The following is a 24,250-nucleotide window of genomic DNA, read 5'->3' as shown; positions in this document are numbered from 1 at the left end:
CAGAAAACAGGCCAATATTTGCAGAATATCTTTCAAAAGGACATAGTCGATGCAGGCAGGTATGGTTGAGCTGAGCTTGCGGCCTTGTCTGTCTCTTTCGCATTTTGGTTGTTTTTTTCTCTGTTCGTGGACCGTCGTTGGCTTTCCGGTTGTCTTTTGTCCCGGTCGTGGCTTGCTATCGTGACCACGTCACAAATCTACCGAGGGAGACAGTATTGCCCAGGACTGGCTGAGAAGATCGGAAAGATGCGAAGCTGAAACGGAGCATCGGTGCTGTGTCATGTTTTTCGAGCAGCCTTGAAATTTCATACCGTCCTGGCATCTGCTGTGAAACACTCGTGGACACTAAAGAGGGCTGTGCTACCTGGGGAACGAAAGGCGACCCGGCACACGCGACGTACGGGGATTGGACATGAGGTAGCTTTGTCTGGCTTCCCGCGGACTGGAATTCTGGACAACGGATTCGTACTTGGTAGATGCTCCGCTCGGGAGACCAGGGGCCCCTTGAAGTCTTCTTCGGCCTCTTGGGACCTCTTCGTCACTAGGAAAAGGGACGATGGGAGGATACGGAAAAGCCACAGAGACCCAAGCGTAAACGACGAGCAAGGTGCGAACGGCGTGGGTGGAGACAACATGGGTACGAGCACCGAAGCGTAATAAAACATCAGACACAAAAGAGATCATAAACAAACGGAATGGCGGTGGGGGACCATCACAAAGGCGATGACGCAGGGCTGAGCCACGCTCACTGCCCCCGTATGGAGAAGGCTCGGTGGGCCACACCTTCCCTTTTCTTGCTTCGTGCCTTCCGGATCCGCGGTATCAGACCATAGCACGGGCTAGGTTCTTTCTAGAATGAGAAGGTTTTTGTTTGTGTGTGAAATGGGAAGGCACCTTGGTGTGTTTTGAGCTAGGTATTGGTATGAGGACAGCGTCTCGTTCAGGATACACAGAAAGAAGAGCAATGATTATTCTGCAAGCAGATCCCGATCAAGTTGCCTCTGATTACGCGTCTGGCGAGGCACGTGTTTACAAAACAAAATCAAGCCCAGTTAGATCTAGCAACCCTTCCGTATTCAATGAAGATGCATGGAAAGCGCGATGGACCCCAGGCACAAGATGCAACGGAAAGTACGATGAAGCAATACGCCGTATGTCGTTGCCCCTTTCCAAGGAGAAAGAACGACCATGGTAAGGCGACGAGGAGGAAGCCACAAGCCCCAGACAAATAGCATGGATAGCATGGCAGTTAAGCAGAACTCAAGTAGACGACAATGTCCGGGGCAGCGAAGCAACCGATGCAGATGAAGAATTCGTGTCTGCAAACAGACACATTTGCTCTGCGTGGTGTGCAGCGCGACAACCCTCCAATAGGCGATGGGTGTGTTTGTGTGCCTTGCTTGGACGCCTAGCTGTCCGCCTTTTGAGCTGGCCAATGAGGGAATGAACCAGTGGATGTGTTGCACAATGACGGTACGGTGGCAGGAACGTACGCACGACATTAGACCAGCGTTCTGGTTTGGGGGAAGGGACCAGCCCAGGAAGTCGGCCTTTGCATTCTTGTCGAAGGTGAAAACGGCAAGTGCGTACGGGGGTGTAGAAAAAACGAAGGAAGGATACGAGAATTACAAAACCCACGAGCCCTCGCTAACCAAACTTAAAAAGTTGACTAACAAGACTCCACGCAACAGCACCCACCCGAAAAGGGCAATTTTTTAGATGACCAACTGGGAGTGACAAATTGACTGACACTTCGAGCGGCCCCAAACTACGGCCCTCGTGTGATGAAAATACAAAAATAACCCCAAGAAAATAGGCCCGAGATGAAATGACGCCGATCGTACCAAAACAAAAAAATGAATAAAAAAAAATATGAGGAGCCGATACAGCGTCTCAGGCGGTGTTTTTCTACAATCACTGGCCAAACAACGGCTGTTTGTTCGGATCGTTCCTTCCAATGATGTACGGGTGAGTAACATGCCTCCTTCCCGGTGAGCTCTCAACGGCAATACTAGCGTGTCGATGTACGACGCAAGACTTAAGGCCTTTGTCGAGTCGGTCGAAAGTTTGCCAGTCGGACAGTTTGGGGAAGAAAGAGCGATCCTCGTTCTCGAACTTCTTGTCTCCTTCCGTGCAGGGGGGTGGGCCGAACGGGACAAGGCTGAGCAACACCGAAAGAAACACTGCTAGTCACAAAGCGGGGCTAGCTTTGAATTGTGGGGCCCAGCAGATAAACTAACCCGAGCGAAATCGCTTTTGTGGAGGGTCGTCCGTGTGGTCCTCTTCATCAAAGCAAACAATGGAGTGAGGCTGTGCATCCGCAACAGACGACGAAAACTCACACAAATCTCCCTTGTCTCCCCTCTTTTGCACCCCTTTTTGCTCATCTTTATTCCCATTTTTTCACCCTTTGCTGTGGGCCAGGCCGGCTGGCCCATCTGCAGGTGCCATGTCCACAAATTCTAGGCAACCGCGAAAAGACAAGATGTGAATGGTGCATTGTGCGCGGTGAGGTCTTTGGTCGGTTGTCGTTTGGCCTCGTCGTGTGGTCTTGCCGTTCCTGACCCTTCCTTCTTCTTCCTGCTTCCTTCTTGCTGTCGCCTTTTTGCCGGGCATCGTCTACATTCGGACAAGTCTCTCCTGCGCCATGCTCATGCTCATTGCACGCCGCGTTGCTCATTCGTGTCGTCATGCTGTCTTTGTTTCCCCTTGATTCGCAGCTGTCTTCCGAATGCTTGGCAGTCCCCCTGCACTTGTCGGCCCTGCATGTGCCGGGCAGGCCCCATTACGTCGTCCAGTCGTCTTTCTGAAGACCAAACGGCGAACGGCGAACTACAAACGACGATGTGCTGCGTCCCTGTATCTCCCTGTTGTGCGTTCGACACTAGGATGCCAGAATTAAGCATAAGCAAAAATAGAAACACAAACATGGGCGCCTGCGCTTCATGAAGCCCGAAAGGGACACGAGAAAGGGGTGGGTGAAGGGGTCAGATCCCAAAAGGATGACGACGCAGCAAAGCCGCAACGGAAACGTGGAAAGGCGAGAAACGTGGATTCAGTGCCGAACCAGACAGTTGTCACACAAAAGATACGGGTGGGGGAAGATGAAGAGCCGTTGAGAAGAGCACGGGGGGACAAAGAGAACGATGGTTCAGAGATGTGTCTTTCGACAAGGACGTGAGACGTAGTCTGGCAGTAACCTAGACACTCCTTCGTTGGCCAAAAGGAAAATGACAGTCTGGAAGACGGTGAAAAGAAAGGCGACCTGCCAAGGTGCAGTTGAGCATCCGGGATTGTCTTTCCGCTACGCCTTGCGACAAGTCGACGGGACAAGGCTTAAATGACGAATGTGAAAGGCCCGGTGTCGTTAAGAATAAAATAAAATAAAATAAAATAAAAATTGAATGGGCCAGTGCAAAATCAGAGGAGGTAAAATTAAGGTATTGTGTGTTGAAGATATATTTCTCATGCCGAACTAAAAATGTTGGCAGATGCAGTTTGTCATGATGGCTTTTGTTCGCCATAACATGTGAGATTTCACAAAAATATTTTCTATTAAAAGTGTAATACGGAACTAAGTAACTGAAAACGAAAATAAATCAATCTAAAATTCACATATCCAGTTATTCGGGACAATAGTCATCTCTCTCTTTTTAAAAAAAAAACCTATAATGAAGGCGAAATCCTACCTAAAAACATGTGTTTTGCATATTCTTCTATTAGCTTTGTAAACAAACCTTTTGAAATAACTAAACGTAAATGTATACGACATGAACAAAAAGGGAAAGAAATGCAAACATTAGGGACAGCCTGGGAAGCCTACCGAAAGTGCACAAGAAGACATATCGCCTCAGCACTCATTTAACAGAACGGTTCACTATGTGCGAATATGAAGAAAAGGCAGAAAAAAGACAGAAAATGACACAAATGACAGAAAAAGGATAGAAAAAGGACAGAAGTGAAGTCGCCGACAATCGCATCCCGCGCTTCCAAGTTCGGAACCTGCGATCGAGGGAACCCGCTGACCCGTGGCGACCAGTATTTAGGCCACAGAACAAACGTCACTTTTGAGCCTCATTTGCACCCAGCGCTCTGCTACCGAAGTTCGCCTCGTTTTCTGAACGTTCTGGTTCCCAATACCGACTGGATAGACAGACAGATTGACAAGGCTTACCATGTGTGGTCGAATGGTCGACAAGGCCGGAACGAGGCGGGACGGACAAAGCCAGCCCTGTAGGCAGAGCCTCGGACAAAACAATAGGCAAGGCTGCGTCGATCGCCGAGACGCGCCTTTTGTTACGGTTGCTACCTTTTTGTCCCGCCTGTCGACTCTATCTCGGCTCTATAACAACAAACGAGAAGACGGTGGCTGTTCGCGATCGTGACCCGTCGAACCGGCAAATGAGTCCATTTCCCCCCATGAGATCGGACGAAGGAAGAGTCAACGGCAAGAGGAAGGGTTTAGGCAGGCCAGGTGGCAATTCACGCGTAAACAACGACGCAGATAAAGGCAGTCGATATCGACCTCATACCATATCGTGGTGGCCGGCGCAACGTCACCTCACGAGAGCAAAATGATATTTTAAGACGTATTTGGTGCCATGCCGGCTGGATCTTATTTATTGAACCACCCTGTGCTTCTGTCAGGTAAATAGAGAGAACATGAGATGAGGATTCGATAAATAAAGATGGAAAATAACCACGGGAAACGCACAGCACGTGCGAGCGAGAGGCAACGATAACTACTGCAATAAAAGGAAAGAAGTGGGAAGAAAACGCCGGTTTCCCATTGCCCCTTGATTACCCTTTGCCGCAATAAATACACACAAGTGCGATCAACAGATGACCCAACTTAACGACAGCGAAGAAAACAAAGGTAAAGATAGAAAATAGAGGGAGAGACCCTGCGCTGTCGGAGACAACAACGAGCGTTACAAGATCCAAATAGCACCACATAGCAAGAGACCCGGAGGGCGTAACATAGATAAAAGTAAATGACTAGAGAGGCCACTACATGTCACCAATGTCCCGCGTCCGGCACCTGTGGGCAACTAGAGAGGCAGACATAGGCCATAGACTGCAATGCCAGCTCATTCGACTACACGTCATCCTCAAGGAACTTGTAGACGAACTTGAAGTCGGCCTTCCGTCTGTTCATCCTAGATTAGAGGTGAAAATACATGTTAGCGGAAAAACCTCCTATGTGTCAAGACTGTCGACATAACAGAGGACAAACATACCATGTGCTCTCGTAGTCGAAGAAGCGGTACGTGCCCTGTTCAAACTCCTCTGTGATGCTCTTGGGCTCTTCGTGTCGCTGGAACCAAGTCTGGTACTGCTTGTGGAAGCGCCAGCTCATGTCCTTGAGAGCCTTGGCGGCCAAGTACTGCTGGTAGGTTCCCTGCTTGTAGTAAAACACGTAGAAGAGCGTGTCCGGGTCGATGCGGTTGTACAGCCGAGGGTCGTCCAGCAGCGGCAGCGGCTCCTGCGGGTAGTTGGATGTCGAGTTGTAACGCATGTCCGGCACGTAGCGTCGCGGCGGCTCCGAGTCCATGGCCTCGGGCGGATTATTCGCGGACGTCGACAGCTGGCGCAGGGTGGTCGCCTGATTGGTCACGGCCGGTAGGCTCTTCGTCACCTCAAACGAGTCGACCAGATCCCGCAGCGACGCAGGCAGGTGGTATATCGACTCCTCGTCCCGGCGTTCCTGCTCGTCTGTAGCGGCAGCTTCCGTCCCATGCTTGGCACCATTGGTAAAGCCATTCGTTTGCGAGGAGGCTAGATGACATGTTAGAGCAGAGAAAAAGCCGAGGTGATAGTTTGTGCGGCAAATCTAGAAACGGAAAGGTGATGGCACGTACCCCTGGTTGTTGCCTCTGTTTGCTCGGCCGGCGCTGGTGTTGCCGCGGATGCTGCTGATGCTGCTGATGCTGCTGCCGCCACTGCCGCGTTCTTACTCCGTCTTGTGTTCTCTGCCTTGGCCGGCGCCGCAGCGGGTGCTGTTGAAGCGGACGCGGGCGCCGCCACGGAGACGGCAGGCGAGTAGGACTTGTCGGATAGTGCAGACGGCTGCGCGGGTGTTGGTTTGGGCGAGTTGGCTGCACTGGCAATCTTGCTGGCCTGGACGGCTGGAATTGACGCCGCGGTCGGCAGTTGTGAGGAAGAGACTGCGCCGGAGACGCCGACCGGTGGTGGTAACGGCGAAATGCCCAGATTCAGCTTGTCGCTCGCGGCAGCAGCGGCGGCGGCCGACGCGTACTTGAGAACCTCGCCGGCGGGTCGCGTTGGTATGGATGCAGGCTTCATTGTAGACGCTACGGAACCATTGCTCAGAGTCGGTAGCGGCGTATGCAGCGTTGCGAGAGCTGGTAATGGCGACTTGAGCTGTGCAGAGGGTCTCCGTCCCGACGCGGCCGCCTCCGATACCCCTTGTCGTCCCTTGCCCGTGGCCGCTGGTGCAGTTGGCGGTGCCGCGGGCTTGGACTCGATCTCCGGCGTGTCGCCTTGTATGGACTGGTTGTCTTGCGATGAGACCTTGTCGTTGTCTAGGTTCATGCCGAAGGCGTCTTCGTTCTCTTCGAGGTTCAGGTCGTCGTACATGGTGTCGTCCTCTATGAAGTCGCTCTGCATATTGTCGGTGACGTAGTAGCGTATGCTCTCTTCGAGGTCGGCGACCTGGTCGACGTCGACGCCTCCGTTCTCGAGTGAGCGGCGGATCAGCTCCAGCTTGCCCTGGTGCCACTTATGTCGTTCAATGGTACGTTCAATTTGTGCCATGCGTTCGGCCTTGGCACCGTGCATCTTGCCGCGCTTCGTAGTTGCTTGGATGGCTTCGCCCTCCGCTTCCAGGGTCTCAATCTGCTGCTCCAGCTCGTCTACTTGGTTGCCGATAAACTCGCCCTTGGCGACCTTGGCCTGCTCTTTCGGATCAAGTTTCGTCGCCGCCGACAAGCCTTCTTTCGAGTATGCTTTTGTCTTCATGGCCTTTTCTACAGCCTTGAAGCGCTCCATTTGCTATAGGAAGGGAAACATCAAAGATCAGCCACCAAACACATTTTTCGACGACATGCCTGCCTGTGAATGCCCGTGTCTCCCGGCGTCTGCTCGCATCGTGCTGGGGGAGGGGGAGCAAGCAAGCTTACCGTCTCAATCAACCTGCGGTACTCCATAAGCGGACCCTTGTCCTTGATCTCGTTGCCGGCTGCCCATGTCTTAATCTGATCGCGCAAACGCTGCAGCTTCTTGATTTCACGCTTGAGATTGTCTTCCAGCTTCTCTTTCTGAGCCGGGTTGTTGGACTGCTCAATCTTCTCGTAGATGGCGTCGAACTCGGCGACACCTTCAGTCACTTTCTTGAAGCACTTGTCGACCTCCTGCTGGAGTTTTCGTGCTGCCATGGCGCCGGTCGTTGGCAGCCGTCGCCAGGGAGGATGGAATGGTGGCGGATGGGAAAGTGAGGTTCAGGTCGGATACGCGGCAGCGGTGTCCGGTAGATCCAGCCCGGGGTGTTGTCGACGCCGTCGATGCCGTCGACGTCGTTGGTGTCGGTGTCGGTGGATAAAGGGATACAGGGCTCTTGGTTGCGTGGTCGTGTGGTGGTGTGGTTCGACTTGGACGACGGAGTAGGATGTCACAAGCCTGATTTGGCGTTTGAGGTCAAGGGTTAGGTGTACGTCGCCAGGTGTGCGCAGTAGCCTCGCGACAGTGACGGCGTAAATGAGGCTGATGAATGCTGTATGGAGTAATGTTCGATGCTGAGGTGTCAGAAGGCGGCTGTGGATTAATAACCCGCCCTTGTTGCTCTTGGTGGATGGCGTTTCGGTGGTCTTTCAGATTTTTCGCGGGAAAAGGTCAGCATTAGTCTCAATTTCTGGCTTTCTTGGGAGGTTTTTGCTTTGTCTGTTGGCTAGTGATGATAGGCCACAGAGGCTAGAATGGTAGTACGCACCAGCCGACAGGCACTAAAACTTGGTAAGATAGCAAAGACGGGATCGAGAGGCGCGAGTAGCCATCGGCTAGGGATGCTCAGTAGTAAAATGTTGTGGCCCGCGTGCAAAACAAGACAGGTGTTGTGTGCCCCGTGAGAAAAGTGAGGCCGTTTGACAGGATGTGGAGATGTTGGCATGGGAAACAGAGAAAGAGAGAACGAGTACAAAAGGGAAGGAGTGGACGCACGGCGTCTGTTCTCACTGGGCAGGCGCGATGGAGGAGCAACCAGCCTGCAACCAGCGAAACAAAACTGAGCTGGGCAAAAAGTGGGGCACTCAATCCCAAACCTGCAGGCGGCTACCCATTTTGAGCCATTGCAGCCCCTGGTGTGGCGGCCTATTTTGGCAACTTTATTTTGGATTTATTTTATTTGTCTCACTTAAGCGGCACCAAACGGAACTAAGTCACGTGAAATGTCAAGAGGGGGAGCACAGGCTTAAGAGCCAACGATGATACCAAAGAGACGGACATCCAGATTACTCGTCTTCTGATTGCCGTCATGGTGGCAGAGAGTGCGAAGATAGTTTAGGAGTCTACGGTAATGACGAGCGAGGAGTACCATAGTCACCCATGGAAGCATGTAATACATACGCGGATCTCAAGACATATTATCACGTGACCACATCGACAGCCTATCACATGCTGCATAACGGTAAATGTCCCGCTGAACACGACCTGCAGGGCTGCTGTAAGAGCTTGCCCAGAGCGCTGTAATACGAGCGAGCCGCGTACACTGGAGAGTCCCTGTGTACCTAGTGCAATTGCAACAAGAGCATGTGCATCTGCGCCTGACACAACGACGAGACGACACAATGAAAGGTGCGTATTGTTCTGCGATATAATCTGTCGTATGTGCCGACCACAGACACGCTAACCTCATCAGCAATTCTGCAACGCGTGCTGTCGGCCTCGGTTACGGTCGAGAAGGAGCTCGTCTCGTCGATCGGCAAAGGCGTCCTTGTCTTTGCGGCTGTGGCTCCGGGGGATACAGAGAAGGATGTTGACTCGTTGGCCGCCAAGGTCGTCAACATGCGGCTGTGGGACGACGAAGAGGGCGGCAAGGTGCGTAATCCGGGCGGTAGATGTGGATATCGACTGTTACTGACATTGTCAACTGCAGTGGAAGAAGAATGTCCTGGACATTGGCGGCGAGATCCTGTGTGGTGAGTAAGGCCCTGATCTGAGGCTGGATATTCGTCGTCCCGCTCACTGACAATCTAGTCTCACAATTCACGCTCCTGGCCTCGACCAAGAAGGGCAACAAGCCGTCATTTCACGGAGCACTGAATGGCGACGAGGCCCAGAGGCTCTACAGCTACTTTGTGCAAAAGGTGCGGGAGAACTTTGCGGCCGAGCGCGTCAAGGACGGCGTGTTCCGGGCCATGATGGAGGTCGCCCTTGTCAACGATGGCCCGGTGACACTGGAATTGTCAACGCCAGCCAAATTGGTTCCGCACACGGGACTGGATGTCCTGAAAACGATATAAGAAGAGCGTCAGGCACATGCGATGCACTCTAGAACTCACACGGCTCATGCATCCCACGTACATCAAGACAAATCACAAAAAATTATGGACAAACCGGCAACAAATAAACACCAAAGAAACAAGTCTGATTTTGACGGATAAGATACGTTCCGACGCGATGTGAGGTCGTATGCAGCGCTGAATCGGTGTGAAGGCCAAAGCGGTCCGTCGGCGGCAAGACCAACTGAGCCAAATCCAGTGGCTGCCTGCTGCCTTCTACGGCCGTTGACGGTGTGAATGGTGTGTGGCGCGCCTGCCCCGCGCAAGAACCAATCCATCTGATTCAGAAGGAAGGAGCTTCCCTCCAGCCCCACTTGCGCGGCTTCCTCTCGTTTTGAGCCTATGGCATTGTCTAGAAGCTTCTACTCCATCCCTCTTCAGGTTTACGACGAGCCTTTTTGTCTCGAGCAAGATCCAAACGCAAAGCCGCACCAAGAACAACCAAGACGAAACCCCACAGAAGCGTTGCGCGTAGGGCAATACGAGTGGGCAAGCAGTCAACAGCATTCGACCGATTTCGAACCAGGGCAACTACCACAGAAGCGGAGCTCTCCTTCCTTTTTCTCCAACTCAATTGAACCTCACCTCTTCTTTTTCTTCTCCCGTTTTTCTCTCTCTTCGTCACTCACAACAACACCCTTCACTCCCCACAGGTTTCTCGCAACCTCTCCGCACATTCACAATGGCAGACTCGACCGCCAAGGCACAGCGCCCCCGCGTCTTCTTCGACATCCGCATCGGCAACAAGACGGCCGGGCGCATCGTTTTTGAGCTCTACAACGATGTCGTCCCGAAGACCGCCGAGAACTTCCGCGCCCTCTGCACGGGTGAGAAGGGCAACACCTCCGACGGCAAGCCGCTGCACTTTAAGGGCTCCATCTTCCACCGCGTCATCAAGCAGTTCATGATCCAGGGCGGTGACTTCACGGCCGCCAACGGCACCGGCGGTGCCTCCATCTACGGCGAGAAGTTTCCCGACGAGAACTTTACGCTCAAGCACGACCGCCCCTTCTTGCTGAGCATGGCCAATGCCGGCCCAGACACCAATGGCTCGCAATTTTTCATCACGACGGTGCCCACGCCACACCTCGACAACAAGCATGTCGTCTTTGGCGCGGTGCTGGCCGGCAAGTCGGTCGTGCGCCAGGTTGAGAACATTTCGACCGAGCCGGGCGACAAGCCGAGCAAGGACGTTGTGATTGTGGACTGCGGCGAGCTCAAGGGCGACGACGCCATCTTGTCGGCGGACGCGCCCAAGCAGCCCGACGCGCTGGGCGACCCGTACGAGGACTTCCCCGAGGACGAGGCCGAGATCGGTGTTAGTGCGACCGAGGCGGCCAAGAGCGGCGCAGCAGCAGGAGAAGAAGCACCAGCCGACCCCCTCGCCGGCCTGACAGGCGGCGGCACCGCCACGCTGTCGGCCGAGCGCATCCTCAAGATCAGCTCCGACTGCAAGGGCTACGGCAACGCGGCATTCAAGAACGGCGACTGGAGCACGGCGCTCGAAAAGTACCACAAGGCGCTGCGGTACCTGAACGAGGAGCCGGACCTCGACAGCGCCCCCGAGGGCACAAAGGCCGCCCTCGACCAGGTGCGCATCAGCGTCAACAGCAATGCCGCTCTGATGCAGCTGAAGCTGGGCGCCTGGCAGGAGGCCCGCGTCGCCGCGAGCAACGCCCTCAGCGTGCCGGGCATTTCGGATGCCGACAAGGCCAAGGCGTACTTCCGCCGCGGCCAGGCGCTGGTGAAGCAGAAGGACGAGGAGGCGGCGCAGAAGGACCTGGCCGAGGCCCACAAGCTGGCCCCCGGCGATGCCAACGTGCTCAAGGAGCTGAACCAGGTCAAGGCGGCGCTCAAGGCTCGCCGCGAGAAGGAGAAGAAGACGTACCAGAAGTTCTTCTCATAGATCAGAGAAAGCGTAGGAAGAAAAAGAAGGAACATGTTACTATAGCAGCGAATGATGCTTAGCGTTATGACCAAATGGGCCGAGGAAGACGGCGAAACCAAAAGACAGCGAGCGTACATGTCTTAGATGATTAAATTTCAAAAAAAGACATCTGTTAAGTCACAATAACGTATTCAGACTTACACGTGAAGACAAGGCCGTTGAAACGGAGTGAATTTTGATGAAGACTTGTGACAATATACACGTCTGCGGCACGGCGTTCTCCAAATCCAAGTTGCATCAATAATTGAGCGTGAGTGAATGCCATCGGATAATTGTCCAAAGAGCAGAGAATAGTGCAGTGCATGGACCGGGCCGCCGAGAGATGTGTCGGTTCGCGTAGTCTCGCACCAATACTCTGACCTTCATTACACACAATTGTTCAGATGTAAATGCACCGACGTATCCACGTACATATCATTCACTTACCGTTTCGCACCCCCAACAGGTGCGTCTATTAATACACATCCTTTCTTCTCTCGTCTTTATTTTCTCATCCTGTCACTCTCTCTACCTTCCTTTCTCCCTTTTTCCCTTTGTCTTTGCAAGTTTCCTTTTTGTCCGGCCTCATCTGTCCGATACACATGCGAGATCTCGGTTCTGTCCTTCTGCTTTACCGCCTCTGCCCTTCTGGCCTGTTATATTGCCGTTTCCGCTCTAAATTTCCTATCCTGGATTATATGCACTTCAGGGACGACTTGGAAGCTTCCACCGCTAACACAACATGTCTGACGAAGTCGACTTCACCTTGGGGCGTTGGCAACCCGCCAGCTCTGCGATCAGCGATAGCAATGTACCCCAGGAACCGCTCTCAGAAGACGTCTATATCACCAACCTCCGTCGTGAAGAGCTCTCCCGGGAAAGCAAGCAAGCGGAACAGCGTTCCTTTGCCATGGGACGCCACCCTTCGTATCTCGCCTACATGGTCGAGCAGAAACACCAGCAGAAGCAGCTGAACGCCGCACCAAGCACGCAGAGTGTGCACAGCGTGCAGCCAACACGGGTTGAAGACAACCACCCGTCCTTGACTTCCAATGCATGGCAGACTCGTCGTCTCGGTCACTTGCACGCATCCAACGCCTCCGCGGCCGAGGCAGAAGCCAGGGATATGAACGTTTTACCCATCGGTGAAATGGATGCTCCGTGGCCCAAAGAGATCGGACACGGTTCTGTCACGGTCATTACGAACGACCGGAGTCACCTGGGGCATCCACCGCTTTCTCTCCAGCCTATCCAAAACTCGACCACCATCATCACCACGACCACCAATGTCAGCTCTTGGCTAGCAAGCAGACAGCCTCTCGCGGGGGACATGACCACTGCCGCCGCCGCCGCTACGACTCGCAGCAGCTCCAGGTTCTTCGATCCCACCTTTGGTAGCAACAACAACTCAGCTGGTGTCAACGCATCTGCCAGTGTACAGCTCGCGCCCATGCCTCGACTTCGGATCGACGCTTCCAAGGGGTCCTCTCGCGCACCTCTGCAGCCATGGTCGGAGGGCAAGGTTGCCCACAACGGCTCACATCTCGACAGCATACGCAATATCACCGGAAACGGCAAAAACAACGGCAACGCCAGGATCAACAAGACGCCCACGGCCATCGTGTGCGGCGACGATACTCCGACTTCAAAGGCCACAACGAACCTGGTAGCGGAATCCACTTCATGGATCCCTTCGTCTAGTGCTAATCTTCGAAGCTGCAGTAGCAACAGCACCGGTGACGCCAGCAACATCAACAGCATCGGCACCAGTATCACTCAAAGCGGAGCGCCCTCACCAGTCCAAGAGCAGGAGCCCTCGAAGCTCTCTCGCGCGTCACTTGTCATCAACAGCATCGATAATGTCGCCAGCCATGAGGAAACCACCGCCACCGTTCATGGTAACAACCTCACCGGCAATGGCAACAATGGTCATGGCAACAACAACGGCAACAACATCAGCCAGCAGGAAACGCAAGGTGCGGTGAGCAGGCACGCAGACTAGCGGTCTGGCCCTCGCTTCACGGTACCGGCCACCGCCAAGACATTGGTCTCGCGTGCACGCTCGCCCCTCCCAGTCCCCACCACCAGAGACGTTGACACATCGGCCATCATAGTCGCCTCTCTTGGGCCCCCGGCCCCGGGTTTCTTGCTACCCATGACGGGCTACGAGTTTGAGCTCAACCACGGCCGCAACCTGCTGGAGCTACACAGGCAGAAGCAGTGGGCGCAAGCGCAGCTGTTTTCGTGCAACGAGAACAACCGGTTTAAGCACACGCAGACGACGGCGTGCATCGTCGCCGTCAATGGACGCATCATTGGGCCATACCGGGCAGAGAGTCTGCGGTGCTATGGCACAAACCCCGAGATTGAGGGTTTGCGGGTGACCATGACAGTGAATGAGGGGGACAACAGACACATCGATGCCGCCGAGATCGACAGTAAAGATGCTGCGTCGATGCCTGTCTTCCGGAACGCCACACTGGTGCTGCGGCATCAAATCATTATGACGCATCCTTTGCGCACCTACCACCACCACCATCAGAAGCAGCTGCCACACCACGATTTCTCGCAGTACATGCCACCATCTTCGTCCAACACGACGTCCATTGCGTCGCTAATGTCGTCTTTACCCCAGCTACCTGGTAGTGACCGGGCCTCGGCACTATCGACGAGCACCCGCGCCCGGACGAATACGGGGCAAAGCACGGCGAGCAGCAGCATCGGCGGTGGCACGGCTAGTACGGCTCCTTCGACGAGCCACCGCTACAGCATTTCGTCGACCGTGTCGGGCGCGTCGTCCACGGCTACTTCGTCGTCGTCGCACCAACAGGGCGGTCGTCGGTATCTCTTTGCCACAACGACCATCCCGCTGTACGCTGGTATCGCAGCCCGGCCGGGATACCGCCCTGTTGAGGCCAGCGCGGCCGCCGAGCGCATTCACGAGTGGGGCGGGCGGCCAGACAAGGGTGTCTTTGGCAATTCGTGGCTCGTGCACATGGCAATCGAGCCGGGCCACGTCCAGCACGACATCGACACGAAGATTATGGAGCAGGTCCAACGGCTGACGAGCCATCGCAATGGCGGGGGTCGAGTCGATTATAGTGGCGGCCCAGATGCGCCAACGTGCGATGCGACAGAGGTCCAGATCATGCGCATGGTCAATGAGAGCATGGCGAAGATCGTGGCTCGGGAGGGAACGCTATCGGTGATGTTGTCGAACCACGTCACTCAAAAGAGGATTGCGCGCCAGTGTCCCGATCTGGTGGCCATGTGGGTGATGGCCCAGGAGCATCTGTGAGCTAGGTGTACGTACATCCGTCAGGCCATGTCGGCTGCTGAGGAAACAAAGATCGAGAAGGGGATTTCAAAGATAAGACAAAGGCATCAGTGTGGCATGTCAGAAAGAAGGTACCGAATCAGATAAAATGAAATAAAAGGATTTTTGCCTTTAAAAATATGTGCCGGCAGTACATACTTGCTATTTTGCCCGCCGGGATATCACTGATTCAATTATGGGCATGTATTTCAGAGTAAGTGCTCTCTCCTATGCCGCCGCCGTTTGTTCTGTGGCCGTGGTTGCTACTGGAACCGGTGTAGCAAGCTCTTTTTCGGACTTCGACTCGGCTGCCGTGGTTTCCAACCCGAGCACCGCCTGCAGCTCGTCTGTCTCGGCATGGTCCCGCGTGTGTTTCATGCGGTGACACCACGTCACAGACACGGCATCGTCTGCCGTCGATTTTCGAAACAAGAACTCGCCGCCGACCTGGCGATGGTTCCCCGATTTGAGCGCCAGTCCCCGCGGTAGCTGACGCAAGCCCTGCGCAATCGACCGGAACGAGGACGCCCACATGTTGGTGTGCTTCATGTACGCGGGTGGCGCGCCCAAGGAAAGTGTCGACACCATTCCGAGCTCGTCGTAGAGACGGCGCGTCGGGTCCGCGTACACGGGGAAGACGCACTCGGCGGCCTCGACATACATGGCAATCAGCGACGGATCACCGCAGCCGACGACGACGATCTGCGACGGCGTACGTGCTTTGGCAAGCGTTGCGAGCGGGATTGCCTGCGACAGGAGGCGAAGGTACTCCTGGCAGTTCTGGGGAGAGGAGAGGTTAGCAAGAAGCGCTTGGAAGACCACCATCCAGACACTAGGTCAGAAGGCGTACACCGCAGAAAAAGTGCCGGACAAAGACGACGAGCGTCTGGCCCGTGAAGTCCTCGTACAGGCTCTTGAAAGGATGTGATTTTCCCTCGCGGTCGAGTACAGGCAAATCGGCAGTCTTTTTCAGCGTGCCGCGCGATGGCAGGTTGTTGTCGGTGCGGACGGTGCCCGAAAACTCTCGCTGGTTGACGTCGTCGTCTTCGCCCGGAAGAGCACAAGCTGGCGCCGGTGCATCGGTAGAGGTGGCCATTTCGTTGTGGGATTTGCAAAAGGGGTGTATGTAGATGCAAAGTTTAGAAGTCAAGTCGACGATGGGAAAAGGAGGCTGACGAGGCGATATCGTGAAAAGGGAAGGAGGTAACACCAAGAAAATGGAAAGAGCAAACAAGATACGTCGTCGAGGGCAAGAGCTTGTTATGCACCCAAAGAGGAAAGGTCGATCGGAGGGGCTGCCCTCTGTTTGGCAAACCGGGACGGGCCAACTTACAGCTCGCTCGGCACAACTTGCTCCACTTGCAGCGCTGATCCGGCGTTGAGTTTCATCCGCGTTAGAGCGCTAGCTAAATGTGTTGTCCCCTTTTTGTTACGACAAACTGTATCAACAACCTGGATATAGGAATTATGAAAGAAACGGCGACAATAAGAGGCCTTTGAAGAACTGAAAATCGAGTGAAATAAAATTGATTTTGTTCTACTTCGTTCTTTTATACAATAAGTAAATAAATAAATACAAAATAACTAAACAACGTAAAAACTTCTGATCACAAAGAGAAACAAGAGTAGTATGATTTCTCCATGATTGATGCTGTGTCGTACATGCTTCATCTTAAAACGTAAATATCGGCAACTGTTGCAGAACTAAATACAAATACTCCAAAGCTGTAAAGTACACAGCATTGCTAGCTTGTATTCCACATTTCATTATCACCAAGACTCAAGACTCACGATACAACACATTCAAAATGGGAGTCACCGTACGCAGCACATGAAATCTAGATAAAAACTGTAATTGTCTCAACCAGAGTGCTCATCCCCTGTTCTCCCTTTGCACTCTGCCGTACATAACACCCCTATCTATATTCGGCCTCACTCTACCACTCTTCCTGCGTCTTCCCATTCGAAATACAGACTTCTCTCCTGCCATCCTTTTGGCGAACAAATAACCGTATCCACCTTGTTGCATCGGACCTCGGTCATCACAGCACCTGGGATAGTCTGTGCCCTCCGTGAGGGAAACACAGTTACAGTCTTGCAATATTGCCACGGCAAGTATGCCGTCTCTTGACAAGAGACCCCAGTTCTATGGGCAACACGGTACATTTCCAGCTACATCGGACAGTAGCGGCCTCAACGTGAGAAGCCCAGGGGCCGTTGCCTGCCCTGCAAGGAATATGACGATACTGCCTTTGAAAGCTGGACGTCGGCCACCAACGCTAAATCTGCAAGTAGAGGAGGCGGCCGAGCGTCATTGGCCGTGGTTCTCGTATCCACGTGGCGTATGTTGATAACCGAATGATTCCGGCTCTGGAGGGATCTTGGATGCATATTGTAACCACCATCTGTTGTCTTCAGAGTGGGCCATTTGTCGTGGATGAGACATGCCAAAAAAATGTCGTTTTTTTCTTCTCCTCGCCTTTGTTCAGACTGTCATTTGCCCAGACACTCAGTCATAGCCCGAGCCGCCAATCTGGCTGGCAAAGCCCGCAGTGCTAATGCTCTGCTGGTCGTCGTCGTAGCGCCGGTAGCCGTTACCGCTCGCGAGGCGTCCGCTGTTCTCGACGTAGTCCTTGAGCCGGTCGCTCTGGCTGAAGGACGTCATGCGGCCGTTGGCTACCGTGTCGTGCAGGCCCGCCCCGAGGCTGACGCCGCCCTGGCCCACGCCCTTGCCGCCAATCACGCTCGAGCCCGCGGTAATGTCGGTGTACTCAGAGTTGGCCACACTCTCGCCGGCGACGCTCTCGGCACCTCCCCCGCGGTTGCGGCCTTTGCCGCCCGAGCGGCCCATGGCGCTGGCACCGGGCAGACCGGGCCACTGGTCAGGGCTGAAGCTCGAGAACATGGCCGGGTACGCGGAGCTCAGGTTGGCACCGCCACCGCCGCCGCCGCCGCCGCCACCACCAATGGCCGAGCTGTGGATGGACGACACGTCGTCGGGGATGTACGACATGATGGAGCCGGTGTCAAAGTCGCGCGTACCGCTGCCGTTGTGACCGTGGTTGTTGTGCTGGCCATGGTGACCATAGCGGCCACCGCCAGCACCGACCGGGCCGCCGGGGCCGCCGGGGCCGCCGTGGCCGCCACCGTTGCCCAAGCCGCCCACACCGAGGCCGGCATTGCTGGTCTCGTTGCCGATGCCGTTGCCAAACACACGCGGCGGGCGGTGGCTGTTCTTGGGGCGGCTGAACTGGTGCAGAGACGGCTGCAGGTTGCTAAGGGGACCCTCGACGAGGCACTTGCAGTCCTTGTAGTGAACCAGCAGGTAGTACCAGAGGTCGTGCTTTGCGAGGACCTTGGGGTTGCCGATGATGACGAGGCCGTATTTGGCACGCGTCAGCGCGACGTTCAGACGGCGCGGGTCGGACAGGAAACCGATGCCGTGGTTCTCGTTGGAGCGCACGCAGGACAGCACAATGTAGTCCTTCTCGCGGCCCTGGAAGGCGTCGACGGAGGCGACCTCGACCTCTTTGTAGCTCTCCTTCTTGAAGGTGCCCGTGTTCTGCATGGTGGTGACAATGTAGCTGCGCTGGCCCTCGTACGGCGTGATGACGCCAATGTCGGCCGGCTTGACGCCGGCCTTGAAGAAGCGCGTCACAATCTTCTCGACGTTGGACGCCTCGGTGCGGTTCAGGTACGAGGTGCCAGACGCCGAGATCTCCTCGTTGCCCAGGTTCGACCAGAACATCATGGGCGTGTCGGCCACGGGCCAGGGGAAATCGATATCGCTGCGCAGGCGCTCGGCGATGCTCACGCCGTTTTGCAGGGAACCCTCGTAGAACATGTTGGACGGGAATTCGGCCAGGTGCGGGTGCATGCGGTACTGCATTTCGAGGCGGATGGGCGAGAAGCCCAGCTTGACGAGGCGCTCAAACAGCGACTGGTTCAGACCGGCCTTGGCGGCCTTCTTGTTCATGATGACAGGGCCCAGCTGCTTGTGGTCGCCGACCAGAACAACCTGTTTGCAGCCCAGAACCAGCGGGATCATGCACTCGGGCTCGGCCGATTGGGTCGACTCGTCGATGAGCACGTTGCGGAACTTCATCTTGGACAGGCGTGGGTCGCCCGCGCCGACACAGGTGCAGCAGACGACGTCGGCGTTGCTGAGGATCTCGCGCTCGGCCGCCTTGGTCAGCTGCCTGAACTTCTTCTCGTCCGCGCTCGACAGCTCGCCGATCTCGTTCTTGAGCTGCTGCAGGCGGGCCAGCTCGACGTTGGTGTCGTTCATGCGGACCTGCTCATGCAGGGCCAGGAAATTGACCGACGACTCGACGTCCTCGCGCGACTTGGCCGTCAGGCGCACGACCTTGAGGCCGGTGCGGTGCACACGCTCGCACAGCTGGTCGACGGCGACGTTGGACGGCGCGCACACAAGGACCTGGCTGTTGTTGAGCTTGGCCAGGTGGTAGATGATGGTGGCGGAGGTGACGGTCTTGCCAGTGCCGGGTGGGCCCTGGATCAGGCTGAGCGGGGTTGACAGCACGGCCTTGATGGCGCTGATCTGGCTGCCGTTGAGCTCGGGCAGCGCGGGCGCGGTGAACTTCTTGGGCAGGGTCGTCTTCATGGGCGCAACGGCGACCTCGTGGCCAAGCAACTTGTGGAAGATGTAGCCCGAGACGCTCAGCTCATTGACGGCAAAGGTGCGCATGGCGCACTGCATGCGGTCGTACGAGGTGGCCTTCCAGACGTAGTCGGCCGAGAAGTTGTGGGTGCACTCGGTGGGGACGGACTTTTCGTTGCCCGTCTTGCGCAGCTCCAGGGTGACCTCGTCGGACTGGTTGTTGGGGATCTTGACGACGTAGCCGACGCCCTCCCAGGCCGGGCGCAGCTCGCCCTTGTACTTGAGACGCATCTCGTCGCCGACGGCCAGCTTGACGTCGCCGGACTCGATCTTGGGCAGAATGAAGCTGGCCATGTGTTTGTTGTTGAGGCCAAAGTCCCAGCGGATGACGAGGTTGTCCTCGGACTGGGCCTCCTTGAGCTTCTTGTCGTAGTCGGACTCCATCTTGACGAGGGGGCCGAAGATGTTCTGGTGGTGGTACGGGTCGTCGTACTTGAGCAGGACGGGGTGCGGGTCGTCGTCGACGCCGGCGGCGGCATCAAGGTCCTGGACGGTGGCGCTGGCGTTGTCCTTCCACATCTCCTCGAGGCGGGCGATCATAGCGGCAGGGAGGTGGCGGGCGCGCAGCTGCTCGGCATCGCTGGGCTGGGCAACGAGCCACGATAGGAACTGGCGGTTCTCGATAAGGGGCTGCCAGCGGTTGATGTCCCAGCTCATGTCCTTGGCGGAGGTGTTGGAGACGCACGACTGGCGGCACAGCAGGACGACAACAGTGTCGGACTTGGCGGGAATGAAGCCGAGGATGAAGACGTTGCGGTTGCCGCAGTTGTAGCACTCGAGGACAGTCTCGCCGAGCGAGGAGTCGGGGTGCAGCTGGACCTCCTTGTGGCGGGCTCGGACGAGATGGTTGACAATGTGCGAGGACCCAACGTTGCCGCGGGCACTGCAGAACCACTTGTTGCAGATCATGCACTTGACGACAGAGGCGGGAGAGTGGATGCCGCAGTATCTGCGGCAGAGTTAGAGTTAGCGCAGAGCATGGACAAGAGGGGCGGACGGAGACGGCAACAGAGAGCCAGAGGGGGAAATAAACCAAAACGAAAGAAACCTACACGCAAGCATGGGCAGGCAGCTCTTGCTCCTTTTCTTCCTCCTCGGGCTCCAGCTTGGCATATTGCACGTTGTCGGCGAGGGCGCTCACAACGCTATCGTTGTCCGCGTCGTCAAAGGCAGCCTCGGTGCCGTTGTCGTTGTCGTCGTCGTCCTGGCGGCGGCGCGTGGCACTGCCCAGGCCGTCGTGCCCGCCATACTTGTTGTAGAGCAGGTTCTCGTCGGGGTCGATTGAAGACAGGTCGTCGTTGTCGTCAGCCTTAATGGCGGCCGCCGAGTCGGAGATCAGGTGGTTGCCCACATGGTTGAAGGCGCCCTCCATGGTAGGGGGCTCCCCGGGTCGTGGGTCGGTGGTAGCGAGCGCTGAGGGACGCTCTGTTGTCGCTATGGTAGTTGGTGACGATGGGGCGCTGGAAAGAAGCTGGTGATACTTTTGTCGGGTCTCGAAATGTCGATGTAGTTTTGGGTCAAGAAAGTCGACGCTTGAGTGCCATCCGCCTGCGGTGTTGCGACATGCGTGCCTGGTTGCAAAAGGCAGCGGGAGGCGGATTGCAAAGGAGAGGAGAGGCAAACGCGAGGGGCGTTGTCGACGTCGTGATTCCGACGATTGGTTCAGTGCATGCAAAGCGCAGTCGATTATTATCAGGGGAGCCAGCAAGCCTTGCCTGTTGTGTGCGGGGCAATTTTGCTGGCCGGTATTTGTTAGCAATTTTTGCCTGTCGAGGCTCGTCACGTGCCAGACTGACAATTTTTGAGTGGACCTGGCTTATCGATAAGACTTATCACCAATTTTTTTTTTTAGTTACTACACTGGGCAACGACTTGGTGCGTCTACACTGTGCATGCGTCTTCACACCACACACACACACACATATTTCGCAGCGTCGCTTCGTCCGCCATTATGCTTGTATGTTCTTTCTTGGAACACCATTGTATTGTTCAGACCACTGTAGTTCTGCCTGCTAACTCTCCCAGCGTAAAACAGTCCGCCAGCGGAGAGACTATCTCTACCGCAAGGCGATGATCCTCAAGGAAGCCGAGATCAACGAGAAACGCGCCAAGCTGCGCAACGCCATTGCGCAGGGCCGGCCGCTCGAAAAGGCCGTTGCCAGCGACAAGAAACTGCGCAAGGACTTTGCCTACGACGAATCGCGCGAGGACCTCGATGCCAACGCCCAGCTCGACATTGACGACGAGTACGCCCAGATGAGCGGCCTGGTCGACCCGCGCATCCTCGTGACGACGTCGCGGTCGTCGTCGACGCGCCTCACGGCCTTCAGCAAGGAGATCCGGCTGCTGATCCCGACGTCCATCCGGCTGAACCGCGGCAACCTCGTGCTCGACGACTGCGTGCGCTCCGCCAACTCGGCGGGCCTGACCGACATTGTGCTCCTGTCCGAGCACCGCGGCACGCCCACCGGCCTGGTCGTCTCCCATCTCCCCCACGGCCCGACCGTGTCCTTCTCGCTCCACAACGTGCTCATGCGCGGCGACATCCCCGGCAGCATCCGCGGCAGCGTGTCCGAGGCGTACCCGCACCTCATGTTCGAGGGCTTCACCAGCCGGCTGGGCGAGCGCGTGTGCAAGGTGCTCAAGCACCTGTTCCCGCCGCGGGATCCGATCACAAGCAAGACCAAGCTGTCGAACCGCGTGGTGGTGTTCAAGAACATTGAGGATGTCATCGAGGTGCGGCATTACGTGTACGTGCGGACGGCACACGACGCCGTGGAACTGTCCGAGGTTGGCCCGCGCATGTCGATGAAGCTGTTTGAGATCCGCAGCGGCACACTGGAGAACAAGGACGGTCACGTCGAGTGGCACCTGAACCAGTTTACGCGGACCAGCCGCAAGAAGGACTACTTGTGAGGGGGGCGATGGTACGATTAGGCAATCCGGCGGAGCGACAGAGCCGGGGCAAGACAGAATCGGCTCGGCACTGCGAAGAGACAAGCGGCAATTCGCGGGATTTCTTACGGAATTTCCACAGTCACGGGAATGCACGATATAGGACCTCCAGGCAAGCATAGCCCTAGAATGTCCAAAGATGGGCAGGCATTCGACACCGGAAACGAGGCACCACGGCTGCCGGGCTGCCGGGCACGAACAGAATCACTCAGCGCGTTGCCCTTGAGCAGACCACAGCATACCATTCCGTCAGCATCAGTGTGGCTGCTTGGCTTTGGCGGACAAGCACACTGCTGCACATACCGCACATGATGTGCATGACGTTACGATCATAGCTCATTGTAAATAGCATAATGGATTAGAAGCGAACTCTATCTTTCAGCACAAATGCGAGAACTTCGTGAACTGTATTGAGAACCACTCTGCCACTGCCAATCCGCGTTCGACCAGCTAGCCTTGTGAAAAGCTTCTCGGTTAGGCAACAGAGTTTATGTCTATTTCCACTTCTATTTTTGTCGGCCTGCAGCAAAGACTACCAGACTATCGACTGCACAAAGTGCTGTGCATGTCTCTCCACAGCCTTGCCTGAAAGGCGATGGGCGACAAGTGACGTATTTTAAGGGCCAGAAAGACTGGTTCTTGCAAGCGGATTCACGTTTTCGACACTGTCTCTCAGCAACACCTGCTTTTGCGGCCAAGTCTCAGCCTCATGAACCCGCCCTCCAAAGGATGCGGGTACGGGACCGGCCAAGCTGGGCGACGCGGCCGCTGGGATCGTATTTGCACCGATGGGGTTGGCGGGACGGTGAACGTCTCTAGGTAATACTGACTCCGTAATACTGAGGATAAACAGTGGCCAGGCCCTTGCTACACAACTGCGGGCCCTGGGGGTCTTGCCAGAACCGTCCCTTGTTTTTGGCCCCGCTCTCTCGCATCGCTAAAACTCAATCTGGCGCTAGTCCAAAACAGGAAAGATGTTGGATGGTGCCCGGTCGTTATTCAGGCTCAGTGTTCATCTTCATCTGCCAGTATTTGCCTGTGCGTCGTTGCTCATGGTTTGGTGTATTGGTCCTCATTTCAGGCTCATTTCTCGAGTTGACTTCCTCAATCGCCTCTGGCAGGCCGACAAAACGCCGCTCTGTCCGACTTAGTGTGCCATTGAGAGTGTGGACTTGGACAGGTCGCACCTTCCTCAATCCGCCTTCCACCGTCAGCCTCCTTCTCTTGTTGTTTCTGTAGCCAGTCCACATCTGCTGACGGCGCTTGTCAGCCCGTAAAGTCAAAGACTGCTGGCTCGAAGGATATATGTTGTATCCGCAGAAGCCGGGGCTATTCCGTTTTGACTTTTCAGTCCTTTCTTCTCTGTTATTCGCCTCGGAAAGGCCTCAGCCACTTTCGTCAACCTGCGAGTGGGGCGCCTTCCCTGCGTATCGATAGTGCACTCGTAAACTGTTGCAAAACGGATCCACACTGCCAGCTTACCTACGCTCCTTCTTTCTTCAGGTAACAGTGGTGAGAGTCCACCAGAGCCACCTTCCACAAACGCTGCGCGTCAAGGCAGCAGAATTAAACAAGGCCTGGCGACACGAAGCACACAGCGCGCCTTCCGTACAAAGCATGCCGCACGCCAACAATCGATTCATGTAGCAAGTGCGAGCGAGCAAAGAAATAAACGAAGATGCGGCGACTGAAGCAAAGCCCATAAAGTCCGGGAAAGAGCAAACCATTGTGCCATGAATCTCACTGGAAGGAGCAAATGGCAGCACGGAGCACAGCTTTGCTCCACACGTCTTGCCCAAAGAAGCAAGAATGTCAGACTGGAGCTTGTTTTTAGCCCCATCTTCCGAACAGCCTGC

The 24,250-nt window shown here is 55.6% G+C and overlaps 7 protein-coding genes across 7 annotated transcripts; 4 read left to right on the top strand and 3 right to left on the bottom strand.

The window, feature by feature from the left end:
• Window positions 1-5,098: 5,098 nt before the first annotated feature.
• SPBR_08208 (CCR4-NOT transcription complex subunit 3) lies at window positions 5,099-7,397 on the bottom strand (the record flags this gene model as incomplete). The annotated part of the gene is made up of 4 exons (XM_040766446.1): window positions 5,099-5,159; window positions 5,241-5,778; window positions 5,862-7,014; window positions 7,143-7,397. The coding sequence occupies 4 exons, from the start codon at window positions 7,395-7,397 to the stop codon at window positions 5,099-5,101; spliced, it is 2,007 nt and encodes a 668-aa protein (XP_040614789.1).
• Window positions 7,398-8,801: 1,404 nt separating this feature from the next.
• SPBR_08686 (D-tyrosyl-tRNA(Tyr) deacylase) lies at window positions 8,802-9,476 on the top strand (the record flags this gene model as incomplete). Its single annotated transcript, XM_040766924.1, has 4 exons — window positions 8,802-8,808; window positions 8,873-9,051; window positions 9,110-9,152; window positions 9,211-9,476. 4 exons carry the CDS (start codon window positions 8,802-8,804, stop codon window positions 9,474-9,476), a joined length of 495 nt encoding a protein of 164 aa, XP_040614788.1.
• Window positions 9,477-10,197: 721 nt separating this feature from the next.
• On the top strand, window positions 10,198-11,421 carry SPBR_08511 (peptidyl-prolyl isomerase D (cyclophilin D); the record flags this gene model as incomplete). The annotated part of the gene is made up of 1 exon (XM_040766749.1): window positions 10,198-11,421. One exon carries the CDS (start codon window positions 10,198-10,200, stop codon window positions 11,419-11,421), a length of 1,224 nt encoding a protein of 407 aa, XP_040614787.1.
• Window positions 11,422-12,184: 763 nt separating this feature from the next.
• Window positions 12,185-14,740, top strand: SPBR_08165 (uncharacterized protein; the record flags this gene model as incomplete). The annotated part of the gene is made up of 2 exons (XM_040766403.1): window positions 12,185-13,418; window positions 13,518-14,740. 2 exons carry the CDS (start codon window positions 12,185-12,187, stop codon window positions 14,738-14,740), a joined length of 2,457 nt encoding a protein of 818 aa, XP_040614786.1.
• A 246-nt stretch (window positions 14,741-14,986) lies between these two features.
• SPBR_08624 (uncharacterized protein) lies at window positions 14,987-15,854 on the bottom strand (the record flags this gene model as incomplete). The annotated part of the gene is made up of 2 exons (XM_040766862.1): window positions 14,987-15,538; window positions 15,609-15,854. 2 exons carry the CDS (start codon window positions 15,852-15,854, stop codon window positions 14,987-14,989), a joined length of 798 nt encoding a protein of 265 aa, XP_040614785.1.
• Window positions 15,855-17,267: 1,413 nt separating this feature from the next.
• Window positions 17,268-20,811, bottom strand: SPBR_08104 (regulator of nonsense transcripts 1; the record flags this gene model as incomplete). The annotated part of the gene is made up of 2 exons (XM_040766342.1): window positions 17,268-20,388; window positions 20,492-20,811. The coding sequence occupies 2 exons, from the start codon at window positions 20,809-20,811 to the stop codon at window positions 17,268-17,270; spliced, it is 3,441 nt and encodes a 1,146-aa protein (XP_040614784.1).
• A 579-nt stretch (window positions 20,812-21,390) lies between these two features.
• Window positions 21,391-22,355, top strand: SPBR_08588 (U3 small nucleolar ribonucleoprotein IMP4; the record flags this gene model as incomplete). The annotated part of the gene is made up of 2 exons (XM_040766826.1): window positions 21,391-21,396; window positions 21,465-22,355. The coding sequence occupies 2 exons, from the start codon at window positions 21,391-21,393 to the stop codon at window positions 22,353-22,355; spliced, it is 897 nt and encodes a 298-aa protein (XP_040614783.1).
• Window positions 22,356-24,250: the final 1,895 nt, after the last annotated feature.

Source organism: Sporothrix brasiliensis (genome assembly GCF_000820605.1).
Source record: "Sporothrix brasiliensis 5110 chromosome Unknown Cont22, whole genome shotgun sequence".
NCBI classification, from domain to species: domain Eukaryota; kingdom Fungi; phylum Ascomycota; class Sordariomycetes; order Ophiostomatales; family Ophiostomataceae; genus Sporothrix; species Sporothrix brasiliensis.
The sequence above is the reverse complement of the archived record's forward strand: the minus strand, read 5'-3'. Positions and strand labels throughout refer to the sequence as shown.